The sequence below is a fragment of the Mobula hypostoma genome, chromosome 20 (assembly GCF_963921235.1).
Source record: "Mobula hypostoma chromosome 20, sMobHyp1.1, whole genome shotgun sequence".
Lineage (NCBI taxonomy): Eukaryota > Metazoa > Chordata > Chondrichthyes > Myliobatiformes > Myliobatidae > Mobula > Mobula hypostoma.
This window is the reverse complement of record NC_086116.1, coordinates 63,769,472-63,782,740: the sequence shown is the minus strand read 5'-3', so window position 1 is coordinate 63,782,740 and position 13,269 is coordinate 63,769,472. Positions and strand designations below refer to the sequence as shown.

General features: G+C 44.7%; 1 protein-coding gene across 6 annotated transcripts in view; it reads left to right on the top strand.

Annotated features, from left to right (window-relative positions):
* fbxo18 (F-box DNA helicase 1) overlaps positions 1-13,269 on the top strand; it is a 114,183-nt gene that overhangs the window by 86,958 nt on the left and 13,956 nt on the right. For 5 of the 6 annotated variants that reach the window (XM_063073064.1, XM_063073062.1, XM_063073063.1 and 2 more), the window contains 3 exons: positions 1,160-1,357; positions 7,508-7,633; positions 10,120-10,226. In XM_063073064.1, coding sequence (XP_062929134.1) covers positions 1,160-1,357; positions 7,508-7,633; positions 10,120-10,226 — 431 coding nt within the window. The remainder of the gene's footprint in view (positions 1-1,159; positions 1,358-7,507; positions 7,634-10,119; positions 10,227-13,269) is intronic. The other variant, XM_063073067.1, reaches the window with a different exon arrangement.

The window sequence follows — 13,269 nt, the reverse complement described above, 5'->3', positions numbered from 1 at the left end:
GCTGACAGGGTGAATGTGATGGTGCTGTTTCTCCTACATTTGAGGACATAGTCTTGGAATATGATGTTGACTATGTATGACTAAAATGGGGAGAAATCTGTTCTCAGACAAGGTTAGGAATATTCAGAATTCTCCACCCCGGGGACCTAAGGTAACTGAGCATCAAGAAGCTGGGTGCAGTGTACATACATCTATTGATGCTTCTGGACACATCTTCAGTGATGTTCCTGGAATCATCGGGTGTTTCGGGTCTTTCAACATCATACATCCTCCTCCAGGTGACCCAGCTGGGGCTGATCAGACCCCAGCTTGTGTCCAGATGGCTAGCTACTTATGACTCCATGGCTCCCCTCTTTTGAGCCACAGCCATCTTGAGGCCCTCTCTGCCGCTTCGGTGGTACTGCGGATGGCTCTCCTCTTCCTCTCTCCCTCGATGCCCAAAATGCTGAAGGCTCTAACTAAAGAATGGGCTACAAATCCCCTACAACCAACCTCCACTGGGAGACACCTCGCTCTCCATCCAGCCTGCTGAATAATTGTTGTCATGGCTTGCAGCTTCCTATCAACCCCTCCCTTCGCTGTTGCCTCCAGAATTTGGTTAACATCTTCATCAAACTGCTTCCACAGTGAAGTCATGTTAGCTGCAGGCCATTTGATCTGCCTCCTGTTAGACTTCATGTTAGAAGGATTAGTTTGCAACACTTGGAGGTTCCGGGCACTATAGGGTGACTCCGGGCCTGGCCCCTCCTTCGTCTCACCAGGTTGGACCCTGCGTGTTGTGCTGCTCCTGCTGCCGCCAAACACTTCATCCTCGCTTGGTGGATCTTCAAGCCACGATCGTTCTTGCAGATTTTGCCACATGCACACTGCTTCCTCATCGTCATTTGTTCATTGCCTGGGTATGATGTCGTTGTGTCCATCCGACTGGGGTGCTCATCCTCTCCCGCTCTCGGGCACCCGTGGGGGTACCTTTTCCTGGTGGAGTTAGTTCCAATGGTGAGCCTAATTCTTAATAAGTGGTTTCCTTGTGCAGTTTGTTTGCTTTCTTTAATAAACATTCCAAGATCTATCCTTGTCATCTTTGTTAAATTTGTGATGTTGTGAGCTAAGTGTGTGGTGTCTCTAGAAAATAATAACCAGGGAATTCTGATTTCTTTAGAAGACCTTGTGATTCGGAATCCATTCGTCCAGATGTTTGAAGGCAATGGTGGTTGGCATGGACTAAGAAAGTATGCTGTACAAGTTGAAGACTCAGAGCTGGAGGAGAGGATTGCAGTTGTGGAGAAATACAGTCTGGAAATTCCTATGCTAGTGAAGAAAATCACCAACCTCTGTGTCAATTGCCCATCATTTGCAAGTAACACGACTCCCTACCTATCTAAAGCTTCTTAAATTGAATGTTCTTTGCATCGTGATCTCTTCCTGTTTTTCCTAAGTTCCTTCACCTCCTTTTTAAGCATGCAGCAAAGACTGAACCCTTCAACACCATAACTCAATGCACTTCTTGACCATTTGTGCTGCAAACTAGAAAAGAAAAGGACAAAGATTGGCTTTATGTGTCCCACGCACATTGAAACATACAGTGAAATTCATCGTTTGCATCAGCATCTATTACAGTCCGAAGGTTATGCTTCTGGTGCCAGCATAGCCTACTCGCAACCTACTAACCCAAACTGTAGTGTTTTAAAATGTGGGAGGAAACCGGAGAGGCCGGAGTACACCATGTGGTTATGTGGAGAATGTGCAAACTCTTTCCAGACAGCAGTGGGAATTGAATTCTGATTGGTGATCACAGGAGCTGTAAAGTGTTGAGTTAATGCTACACTAGTGTGACAGCTCATTTTAAATATTATATATAAGGCAATACAGTATGCAGCTATTAAAGGGATGCTTGGACAATTCCCCTATCAATCAAACTTGTTAATCATACGACCATAAGTGACTGAGATTCATCTTACGTCAGTGATCTACTTATATTTTTCGTGGAGAAAATATGACCGTAAGACATAGGAGAAGAATTGGGGCATTCAGCCTATTGAGTCTGCTCTACTGTTCAATTATAACTCATTTATTTTCCCTCTCAATCCCATTCTCCTGCCTTCTCCATAGCCTTTAATGCTCTTGTTAATCAAGAACCCAGCAACTTCCACTTTAAAAATATCCATATAGATAGTCAGTCCCGAATCTGGGGTTGGCGGCTACGCACCTCCATCTTCTTCGATCTTGCAGCAGCACCGAGTACAGCCTCTCCTCCAGTTTGTTCCCGCTGGCCGCCTTGGCACCACCCACCGCCGCCCCCGCTGAACTCAAGCCTGAGGCCGTGTTGGCCTCCAGCCGCGGCCGCTTCTTCGAGCTCGGCCCTTCCTTAGACGGAGGCCTTGGGCAGGTCCAGGCACACAGTGCAGCGCCCAAGTTCATCGTGTCTCTTCTAACTAAGTGCATAGCACACGATTCGTAGATACGTGGTGAGGCTTTAATCTCTTCCACGGAAGATGGCTGTTGGCTCACAAGGAGCTCATCCGCCCTTTGTCAGGTCCTGTTTTTTTCAGTCCTGCTGGGTGTCCTCACACCCTCCTCATCAGACTAAGTCCAGTGGGGGAGCCTGCCCAAGTCACTGACCAGGGCCCCTGGCCGGGCGCCCGCCCCCCGCCGAATCTCTCCGAGCGTCCGGCGTCCGACCGAAAACCATGGTCGAGTGGCCCACGACCAAACCGGAAGTATCCATATAGACAATACTGTGTAAAAGATTTGGGCACATCAAAATAAATTCTGTAAAATGAAGATGTTTCCAAAAATAATGAAATGAGAAAGTTTTCAATATCAAAGAATTACTTTAAAGGGCAGTAAACAGTGAAAATACTAAATCAAGTTAATATTAAGACCACCGGGAGAAGGTTCAGGAGCTTGAAGACTCGTGCGGCCAGATTTGGGAACAGCTTCTTCCCGACTGTGATAAGACTGCTGAACGGATCCTGACCCGGATATGGGCCATACCCTCCAAATATCCGGACCTGCCTCTCAGTTTTTTTGCACTAACTTACTTCCCATTTTTCTATTTTCTATTTATAATTTATAATTTAAATTTTTAATATTTACTAATTTTAACTATTTTTAATATTTGTAATCCAGGGAGTGTGAAGCGCAGAATCAAATATCGCTGTGATGATTGTACGTTCTAGTACCAATTGTTTGGCGACATTAAAGTATAAAGTATATTTGGTGTGATCACCAAACTACATAAATTCTGTTAGGTGTGCTTTTGTGCAGCTTAATAAGAAAATCAGCTGTTAGGTTGTTCCAAACATCGTGGGGAACTTGCCACAGTTCTACAGGCTTTGGCTGTCTCGCTTGCTTCTGTCTCTCCAGGTAATCCCAGATGTTGCGATCAGGGCTCAGTGGAGTCCATACCGTTTGAAACCATATAAAAATCTAGGGTGACTAAATCTTTTGCACAGTGCTGTACTGCACTATTTTATAGTGAAGTCTCTGAGGTTCATGCAAAGAGTCTGCGTACAGGACACAGCACCACAAGACTGTGTGCTTAGCCGCTGCTCTACTCACTTTACTCCTAGGACTGTGTGGCTAAGCACAGCTCCAATGGCATAATTATATTTGCTGATGCCACCACTGTCGTAGGCCAGATTAAAGGTGGTGGCGAATCAGCATATAGAGTAAAGAATTAAAATCTGGCTGAGTGGTACCAAAACAACAACCTGCAAGGAGCCGATTATTGACTTCAGGAGAAGGAAACTGGAGATCAGTGAGCCAGTCCGCATCAGAAGATCGGAATCTTTAAATTCCTCGGTGTTATTATTTTGGAGGACCTGTCTTTGGGCCCAGCACATAAATGCAATTACGAAGAAAGCACAACAGTGCCTTTACTTCCTTATGAGTTTGCGGAGGTTCGGCAGGACATCTAAAACTTGGGCAAGCTTCTACAAATTTGTAGTGGAGAGTATATTACTGGCTGCATCACACCAATGACCTTGAACAGAGAATCCTACAAAAAGTAGTAGATATGGCCAAGTCTATCACTGGTGAAACCCTCCCCATCGTTGAGCACACCTCCGTGAAATGCTATCGTGGGAAGGCAGCATCCATCATCAGGGACCGCCACCACCCAGGTCGTACACTCTTCTTGCTGCTGCCTCAGGCCTCGCTCCACCAGGTTCAAGAATAGTTACTGCCCCTGAACCTTTGGCCTCTTGAATTAGTGGGTTCTTCACTCAACTTCATTTGTCGCATATTTGAAATGTTCCCACAACCGAAAGCATTGTCTGCACGGTGGCTGCATGGGTTTCTCCTGTGTTCTGCAGTTTCCTCTCACACCCAAGGAAGTGGTGTGTGTTAATTGACTACTGCCTATGACCCCTTAATAAGTATAGAGAGCAGGATGAAGAACTATGCATGGGTTAGCTGATTTCCTTTTGTTTTGTAAGAACATCCTCTTTGAGTATTATCACTCAACTGAGACAACAAAACTTCTCCAACAGCATATATTTGTCCACTACGCTTCTTAGTCAAAAAGTTACATGTTCAATTCACTCATGATAAAGCTGTGCACAGAAGTCTTGGTGGGATTTCCATAGCAGGGCTGCAAGTATAGTCTTTAGAATGCAACATTAAACCAGGGCCCATTCTGCTCCCTCAAGCTTTTCATAAACTGAGAGAAGAGTTCCCAGTAATAGACCAGATCGTGCTAATACCCAGATGTGTAGTGCATTCCAGAATCAGACTTCCAGTTTCATGAGGCTAAATTAGTTCAGCGTGTCTGCCTTGACCCTTACCAATCTTTACTGATGTTCCATAGAAACCATTCTGTCTGGGTGCATAATGCTTTAGTCTGGCATCTGCTCAGCACATGACTGCAAGAACATCACAGAAACCAGCCTTCCCTCCAGGGATTTCTCCCTGTCTCAGTGAAGCAACCAGCATAATAAAAGGCATACACCCACCCCAGACATTCTCCCTTCTCCCCACTCCTATTTGGCAGAAGATATAAAGGCTGAAAGCACATACCACCAGGTTCAAGGACTGCTTCTATCCCACTGTTACGGACTCTGGAATGGATCTCTTGTGTGATGAGATGGACTCTTAAGTTCACCATCTATCTCATTATCATCTAGCACCTTGGTGTTTATCTGCACTGCACTGTCTCTGTAGCTGCTGTACTTTATTCTGCCTTGTTATTGTTTTACTCTGTTCTACCTTAGTGCACTATGCAATGATTTGATCTCAATGAACAGTAAGCAAGTCAAGCTTTCCACTAATACCAATACCAATTCCTGTTCCTTCTTACATTAATGCAGAAGTTGGGAATGCCCTAGAGGACAAATGCCAGTGATTACTGATTGAACGTCCAGGTACAGCACATCTCTGAAGGCTGAAAGGCCTCACTTAGTGCCCATATGGCTTGCTTGCCATTTGTAGACTTCTGATGGCAAGGCTTTAAAATGGAAGTGCTGCTACAAGCAAGTGGAAGGAACTGTGAACTAGGTTGTGTAGGATCTGACCCCTATGTTCAAACTGCTGTTAGTATCAGATTATCTCCATATTGATAGATTTTTTTTCAGCTTTTCAGTGTAAACTGGTTGCTGTGTTTCCTACTTTACAGCATAAGACCAGATCTGAAGACAGTTTATGTTTGTTTGAAAGGCTGAGCATGATTGTAAAGTAATGAAAAGGATCGTATATTTGGCTTTATGACAATATTGTGTTTTGTTCTTCTGCAAATTGCAATTGTTACTTTCCACTCCTGTTGCAAATTTTAAATTTTAATTGACAGACTTTAATTGACCAAAGTTATTAAGGAATGTAACTTATTAAGAATTGATTCTTTGCATCATCAATGAGGATGGGAGAGGTTCCTGAGGATTGGAGGGTTGCGGATGTTGTTCCCTTAATCAAGAAAGGGAGTAGAGAGAGCCCAGGAAATTATAGACCAGTGAGTCTTACTTCAGTGGTTGGTAAATTGATGGAGAAGATCCTGAGAGGCAGGACTTATGAACATATGGAGAGGCATAATGGCTTTGTCAAAGGCAGATCGTGCGTTACGAGCCCGATTGAATTTTTTGAGGATGTGACTGAATGCATTGATGAAGGTAGAGCAGTAGATGTAGTGTATATGGATTTCAGCAAGGCATTTGATAAGGTAACCCATGCAAGGCTTATTGAGAAAGTAAGGAGACATGGGATCCAAGGGGACATTGCTTTGTGGATCTAGAAGTGACTTGCCCACAGAAGGCAAAGAGTGGTTGTAGATGGGTCACATTCTGCATGAAGGTCAGTCACCAGTGGAGTGCCTCAGGGATCTGTTCTGGGACCTCTTCTCTTTGTGATTTTTATAAATGACCTGGATGAGGAAGTGGAGGGATGGGTTAGTAAATTTACTGATGACGCAAAGGTTGGGGGTGTTGTGGATAGTGTGGAGGGCTGTCAGAGGTTACAGCGGGACATCAATAGGGTGCAAAACTGGGCTAAGGAGTGGCAGATGGAGTTCAGCCCAGGTAAGTGTGAGGTAGTTCATTTTGGTAGGTCAAATGTGATGGCAGAATATAGTATTAATGGTAAGACTCTTGGCAGTGTGGAGGATCAGAGGGATCTTGGGGTCCGAGTCCATAGGACATTCAAAGCTGCTGAGCAGGTTGACTGTGTGGTTAAGAAGGCATATGGTGAATTGGCCTTCATCAACCATGGGATTGAGTTCAAGAGCTGAGAGGTAATGTTACAGCTATATAGGACCCTGGTCAGACCCCACTTGGAGTACTGTGCTCAGTTCTGGTCACCTCACTACAGGAAGAGTGTGGAAACTATAGAAAGGGTGCAGAGGAGATTTACAAAGATGTTGCCTGGATTGGGGAGCATGCCTTATGAGAATAGGTTGAGTGAACTTGGCCTTTTCTCCTTGGAGAGACGGAGGATGAGAGGTGGCCTGATAGAGGTGTATAAGATGATGAGAGGCATTGATCATGTGGATAGTCAGAGGCTTTATCCCAGGGCTGAAATGGCTAACATGAGAGGGCACAGTTTTAAGGTGCTTGGACGTAGGTCCAGAAGAGATGTCAAGGATACGCTTTTTACACAGAGAGTGGCGAGTGCTTGGAATGAGCTACCGGCAGTGTTGGTAAAGGTGGATACAATAGGGTCTTTTAAGAGACTCTTGGATAGGTACATGGAGCTTAGAAAAATAGAGGGCTATGGGTAACCCTAAATAATTGCTAAAGTAAGCACATGTTCGGCACAGCATTGTGGGCTGAAGGGCCTGTATTGTGCTGAGGTTTTCTATGTTTCTACGTGGGTAAATAGAGTTAGGTGCCAGGTCTCAACAGACAAGGGAGATGAAATGGCCCCTTCCTTTCACTGATTTTATTTGTTTTCCTTTCCGACAGCTGATAAAACTTCAAGGGTCACCTCGTACAAACAATTGAAGAATGTGTAAGAGACTAAAAGTTGAAATTTCTATTGTTCCTGATTAGAAAGGTTAACTTTCCCCTTTGTTTTTCTATAGATGTTCTTCTGGGAACCGTGCACAAAGCAAAAGGATTGGAGTTTGATACAGTGCAGATTGCTGAAGACCTTATAAAGGTTCCTGACTTTCAACATAACCCTACTGTTCTTTCACAGTTCAAGATGGGTGAGTACTTTTCCATTCTTTTCAAACTTGTCCCCACTCCCACTTTTCACCTTTCACTAGGCTGTCATTCTTTCATGAGCCTTGCAGGGAGGCAGACAGCTATTCAACAATACTGCGACATCATATTCAAGTCCTTCTGATCATCCACCCATGAATACGTTATCAGAGAAAGTGATTAAAAGATCCCTGGCAGGTTGAGCAGATAATAATTGTGATTTGTAGCCTCTGAGTGAAATCATTTGTTATTCCAGTCAGCCCATTGAAAACAAGCTTTCATTGTGCCTTTAATGTACATGATAAAGGTTCAAAGTTTCAATAATTATCAAAGTATGTATGCAGTATACAACCCTGAGATTCTTCTTTTCCAATAGCCACGAAACCAAGAAAAAACATGGAAGCCAGTTCAAAGAGAAACAGTAAACCAACTCCCCACCCCCCCCAAAAAACAGCAGCATGATCATTAGTCCCTGCGTCTTCCGCTTCCCCCTCACAAAATGCAACAAGAACATCAGCCCCCAGATCACTCTCTCCCCACAGAGAAAACTAACAAAAATGCCCCAAGAACATTGACCCCCGGACCACCCTTCTCCCCCACAAAAAAGAGGAGAAAGAATAGGTGGGAACACAGAATATTAAAAACCATTAGACAGCTATATAAGACCTTGGTCGGACCCCACTTGGAGTACTGTGCTCGGTTCTGGTTACCTTACTCCAGGAAGGATGTGGATACTATAGAGAGAGTGCAGAGGAGATTTAATAGGATGTTGCCTGGATTGGAGAACATGCTTTATGAGAATAGGTTGAGTGAACTTGGCCTTTTCTCTTTGGAGTGACAGAGGATGAGAGGTGACCTGATAGAGGTGTATAAGATGAAGGGCATTGGTCATCTGGACAGCCAGAGGCTTTTTCCCAGGGCTGAAATGGCTAACTTAAGGGGGCATAGTTTTAAAGTGCTTGGAAGTAGGTACAGAGGGGATGTCAGAGGTAAGTTTTTCACACAGGGAGAGTGGTGGGTGCATGGAATGCACTGCCAACAAAGGTGGTAGAGGCGGTTACAATAGGGTCTTTTAAGAGACTCTTAGCTAGGTACATGGAAAATAGAGGGCTGTGTGGTAGGGAAATTCTAAGCAGTTTCTAAAGTAGGTTACATGGTCGGCACAACATTGTGGGCCGAAGGGCCTGTAATGTGCTGTAGATTTTCTATGAAAAAGTCCCTAGTCCAAATCCATAAATGCAGAAAATTGATAACTTCCTCCAACATCATTGAAAGAGAGAGGCATACAGATGCCTACCCTCCAGGCCCAGCGATAGGCACTGTAACATAATGAACCAAAATCAAAAACGTGAATATATCAATTAGTTTTCTGGGCTGGGACATTTCAGTAACCCAGGAACTGGTCCATGTTGTTCATGGGAAGGGCATCTATTAAAATAAACTGTTTCCTGATTTTTGAGCTTGCTTTAAATTTAGATCCTCATCGATATGCCTCTGTTTCTGAATAGAGGAGGGGTAACGGGTTAACAGGCACCATTCTTGGATACAAATGATTTACATTGTAACCTTTGGGATGTTGACTTGCCAAGAGCAAAGCAGCTATTTGAGCAGTGGGATTGCAAAAGGAACTAGAGTGCAGAAATCACTCTTGGCCCTTAAGACTGAATTGTAATCACAGTTTGTATCTTGCCTCTAAATTGTGTTCCACTGCAATCCCTGTAGCTGGACTTTGGAAGGTATGTGTTTCACTGCAGGATCTAATGAAAAACATCTGCTGCCCTTTGCCTGCATGATCTAATCTCAGTGACAGCAGTAACACAGTGCTTGCTGGTGTCTTCAGAGAGAAGCCTCGTCATTGTTGTCAATCAGCATAATGTAATCCACCACCTTTACTGTTACTGAGTAACAGTAATGGCTCTTACATTTGCCATAAGACAGCAGCTGAACTAGGCCATTTGGCAAATCGAAGCTTCTCAACCACTCCATGATGGCTGATTTATTATCCCTCTCAACCCTATTCTCCTGCCATCTCCCCATAACCTATGACACCCTTACTAATCAAGAACCTATCAACCTTTGCTTTAAATATATCCGATGACTTGGCCTCCACAGCTGTCTGTGGCAATGAATTTCACAGATTCACCACTCTCTAGCTAAAGAAATTCCTCCTCGTCTCTGCTCTATAAAGGGACATCCTTTTATTCTGATGCTCTGTCCTCTGGTCTTAGCCTCTCACACTATTGGAAACATCCTCTCCACATCCATTCTATCTAGGCCTTTCAATATTCGGTTTGTTTCAAAGAGATCTTCCCTCATTCTTCTAATCTCTGGAGCCAGAGCTCCTCATAGGTTTTATCTTTCATCCGTAGGATAATTCTTGTAAACCTCCTCTCGATACCTCTAAAATATATACTGAAATTCTGCAGGTATTTGATAACACTGTTTCCTTGGAGTATGACTGTATTTATGTAAATTACAATTCTGCCTTTAGACTTGGTCCCAAGTATCGACTGGAACTTGCTTTATATTGCCGTTACCCGTGCAAAGAGGCGTCTAGTGATGAGCCGGTCTTTGGAATGTCTTCTCTCCTTTGCCAGCGTGAGTGAGATTCTTACTGTGTTTCAGTGTGAGTAGAGCATTGGGGAGGATTGTACGTTGGACTGCGAGGCTCTTCAGATGTTTGGGCATGAACTGTGTCACACTGTGCCAAACTGGGTACTGAGCTTAGTGCTCAGGATGTCTGTGCAGGAACAAGAGTGCTCATAGAGTTGGTGCTACAAGGGTCATTATAGCTTTGTATAGAAAAAGATGTGACACGGACCGTACTGCTGTACCAGGATACTGGTGTGAAGCCAGCAATGAATGCATCAACCCATGATCCGGTATGGAGAAACTACCTGGGTGACGTAGAGACAGGCTGGGGTGAGCTGTGTGGCTAATCAGTGCTGAGAAAGGTCATTGAGCACCTACAGCATGGAAGCAAACCCTTCAGCAGAACTCTTCCAACCTGACCAGGTTGTCTAGTCCCATATGCCTGTACAGGTGTCCCTCGCTTTTTAAACGTTCGCTTTACGAAACCACACTGTTACGAAAGACCTACACTAGTTCCCTGTTTTCGCTATGTTACGAGAATACACATAAAATTAAGATGTTTGCTGGCCTGGGCTAGCATCAGTGGCATCAGCAGTTGGTCTGCCACCTGCCCTCAGGGGAAGGAGAGATAAGGAACAATGGAGCAGCGTCTGGAGATGTGTAATGAAGGGATGTGGGAGGGAGAGCTGTCTGGAGCGGCTCCCCCCTTTGAACCCTGAACTGTTTGAAGTGATGGACAGGCGATACCCCAGCAGGGGGATAAAAAGGGACAGGTTCGCTAAGACGACACACACGCCACCCGAGGTAACGAGACCCTGGAAGCGGTGCGCCTCTCACGAGTGGGTGAGAAGTGCCAGACAACGACAAGGGTGGAAAGGTACGATCAGCGGGAACCCGGTGTGTGTCCGCCCTTGCCTGGGTGCCGGGTTCACTGCAGAGGATCGACCGCATCTGGAGGAGGGGTCACAGTCGGTGACCTCAGGTGACATCACCAAGGACCTGCCCAAAAGTTGCTTGTGAGCAATCTCGCTGATCTGTGAGTGAAGCTGTGCTGAATGATGAGTTGTTCCTGTTCTCTCTGTCTCTCTTCCCCCACCTTGTCCATCGCCATGGCAACGATTACTGCGAACTGAACTACTAACTGGACTGAACTTTGAGTCATTTTGAAATTGGTCATTTACCCCTAGACAACGATAGAGCTTGATTGATGCTGTTATCTTAATTCTGTGCACATGTGTGGTTATCATTGTTAAATTGTTGCATTTATTATCCTTTCGATTACTGTGTTGCTTGTTTCTTTAATAAAACTTTCTTAGTTCTAGTACTCCAGACTCCAACTGAGTGATCCATTTCTGCTGGTTTTGGCAACCCAGTTACGGGGTACGTAACAGCTAACAGAAGGTGTTTTCACTGTTATGAAAAAAGGCAGCGTGCGGAAAAAGCAGCGCGTGATAAAAGGCAGCACACGCCCCGAGTAGCCACTCTCCCCGGGAACAGCATTCTCACCGGCTTTGCTTAAACACTTGCCTGTGAGCAGCCGTTAGCAAGATGAGTTCTAAGGTATCGGAAAAGCCTAAAAGAGCTCGTAAGGGTGTTACACTTAGCGTAAAACTTGACATAATTATGCATTTCGATCGTGGTGAACGAAGTAAGGACAAAGTGAGTTTGGCTTGTAGAAGTTGACGAAGATGATGTTGAAGAGGTTTTGGCATCCCATGACCAAGAACTGATAGATGAAGAGCTGATGCAATTACAAGAGGAAAGGATAACAATCAAAACTGAATGAGTAATGATAAAGTACGACTTTAATTTTGAAAGGGTACGTCGGTTTAGGGCATATTTGCAAGATAGTTTGAATCCTTACAAAGAACTGTATGATAGAAAAATGCGCGAGGCTCAGCAGTCAAGCAAGCCTTCCACATCAGCCACAGCAAACAATAAACCTCGACCTTCAACATCGAGGCAGGCAGAGATGGAAGAAGATGACCTGCCTGCCCTAATGGAAACAGACGACGATGAGATGATATCCCCAGTGTCCAACCACCCCAACCCCCAGGCCGCGGAGAATGCAGCGGTAGCCGGGAGGCACCCAGCACATCTTTAAGAAAAAAGCCGAAATAAACAAGCTAATTAACTAGGTGCCGCCTGGCACATAAATGTCGGCCCAGATCAGAGGCGATGTTGGTTAGCGTAATGGTTTTACAATGCCAGTGACCGGGGTTCAATTCCCGTCGCTGTCCATAAGGAGTTTGTATGTTCTCCCCGTGACTGTGTGGGTTTCTTTCTGTGTTCTAAAGAACATGTGAGTTAGCAGGTAGGTTATTTGGTCACATGGGGCTGATTGGACCAGAAGGGCCTACCTGTTACTGTGCTATATCTCTAAATAAAGTAAAAACTAAAATATGCATATCCCAGAATCTGGCTGTCAGAAGCAAGCACAGCCTTTATTGTTCTGCTCTGATTGTCCTTGGAAAGGTGCTGTTGAGTTACCCACCTCAGTACTCAGTGCTGCCTCTCAGCTTGAAGATCTAGCGCTGAATATGTGCTCAAATCAGGCAAAAGGCAGACATATCTCTTCTAATTAAAGGGCTGTGTTTCAATATCTAATAAAGGTGTGAATGCCTGATGCATGTGAGCTTATGGTAAATTAGTCTATCATTGTCACATGCTCTGAGATACATCCTTGTATTCCGAGGGTGTGCCCACTGGTCATAGACTCCCCCACTATAGGAAACATCTTCTCCTCATCCGCTCTATCTAGGCCTTTCAACATTTGATAGGTTTCATGTGCTTTCAGGCTTTTATGTCTTCAGCCTGATGGAGGAGGGAGAATGTCCGGGAAGGATGAGGTCTTTAATTATGCTGACTGCTTTACGAGACAGTAAGAAGTGTAGACAGAGTCCATGGAGGAGAGAGGCTGCCTTTGTGATGTGCTGAGTTGTGTAATAACTCTCTACACTTTTGTGTGGTCATGGTCAAACCGGTTGGCATACCAAGCTGCGATGATCATTAAAATCAAAACGATGCAGATGCTGCAAATCCGAAAAAA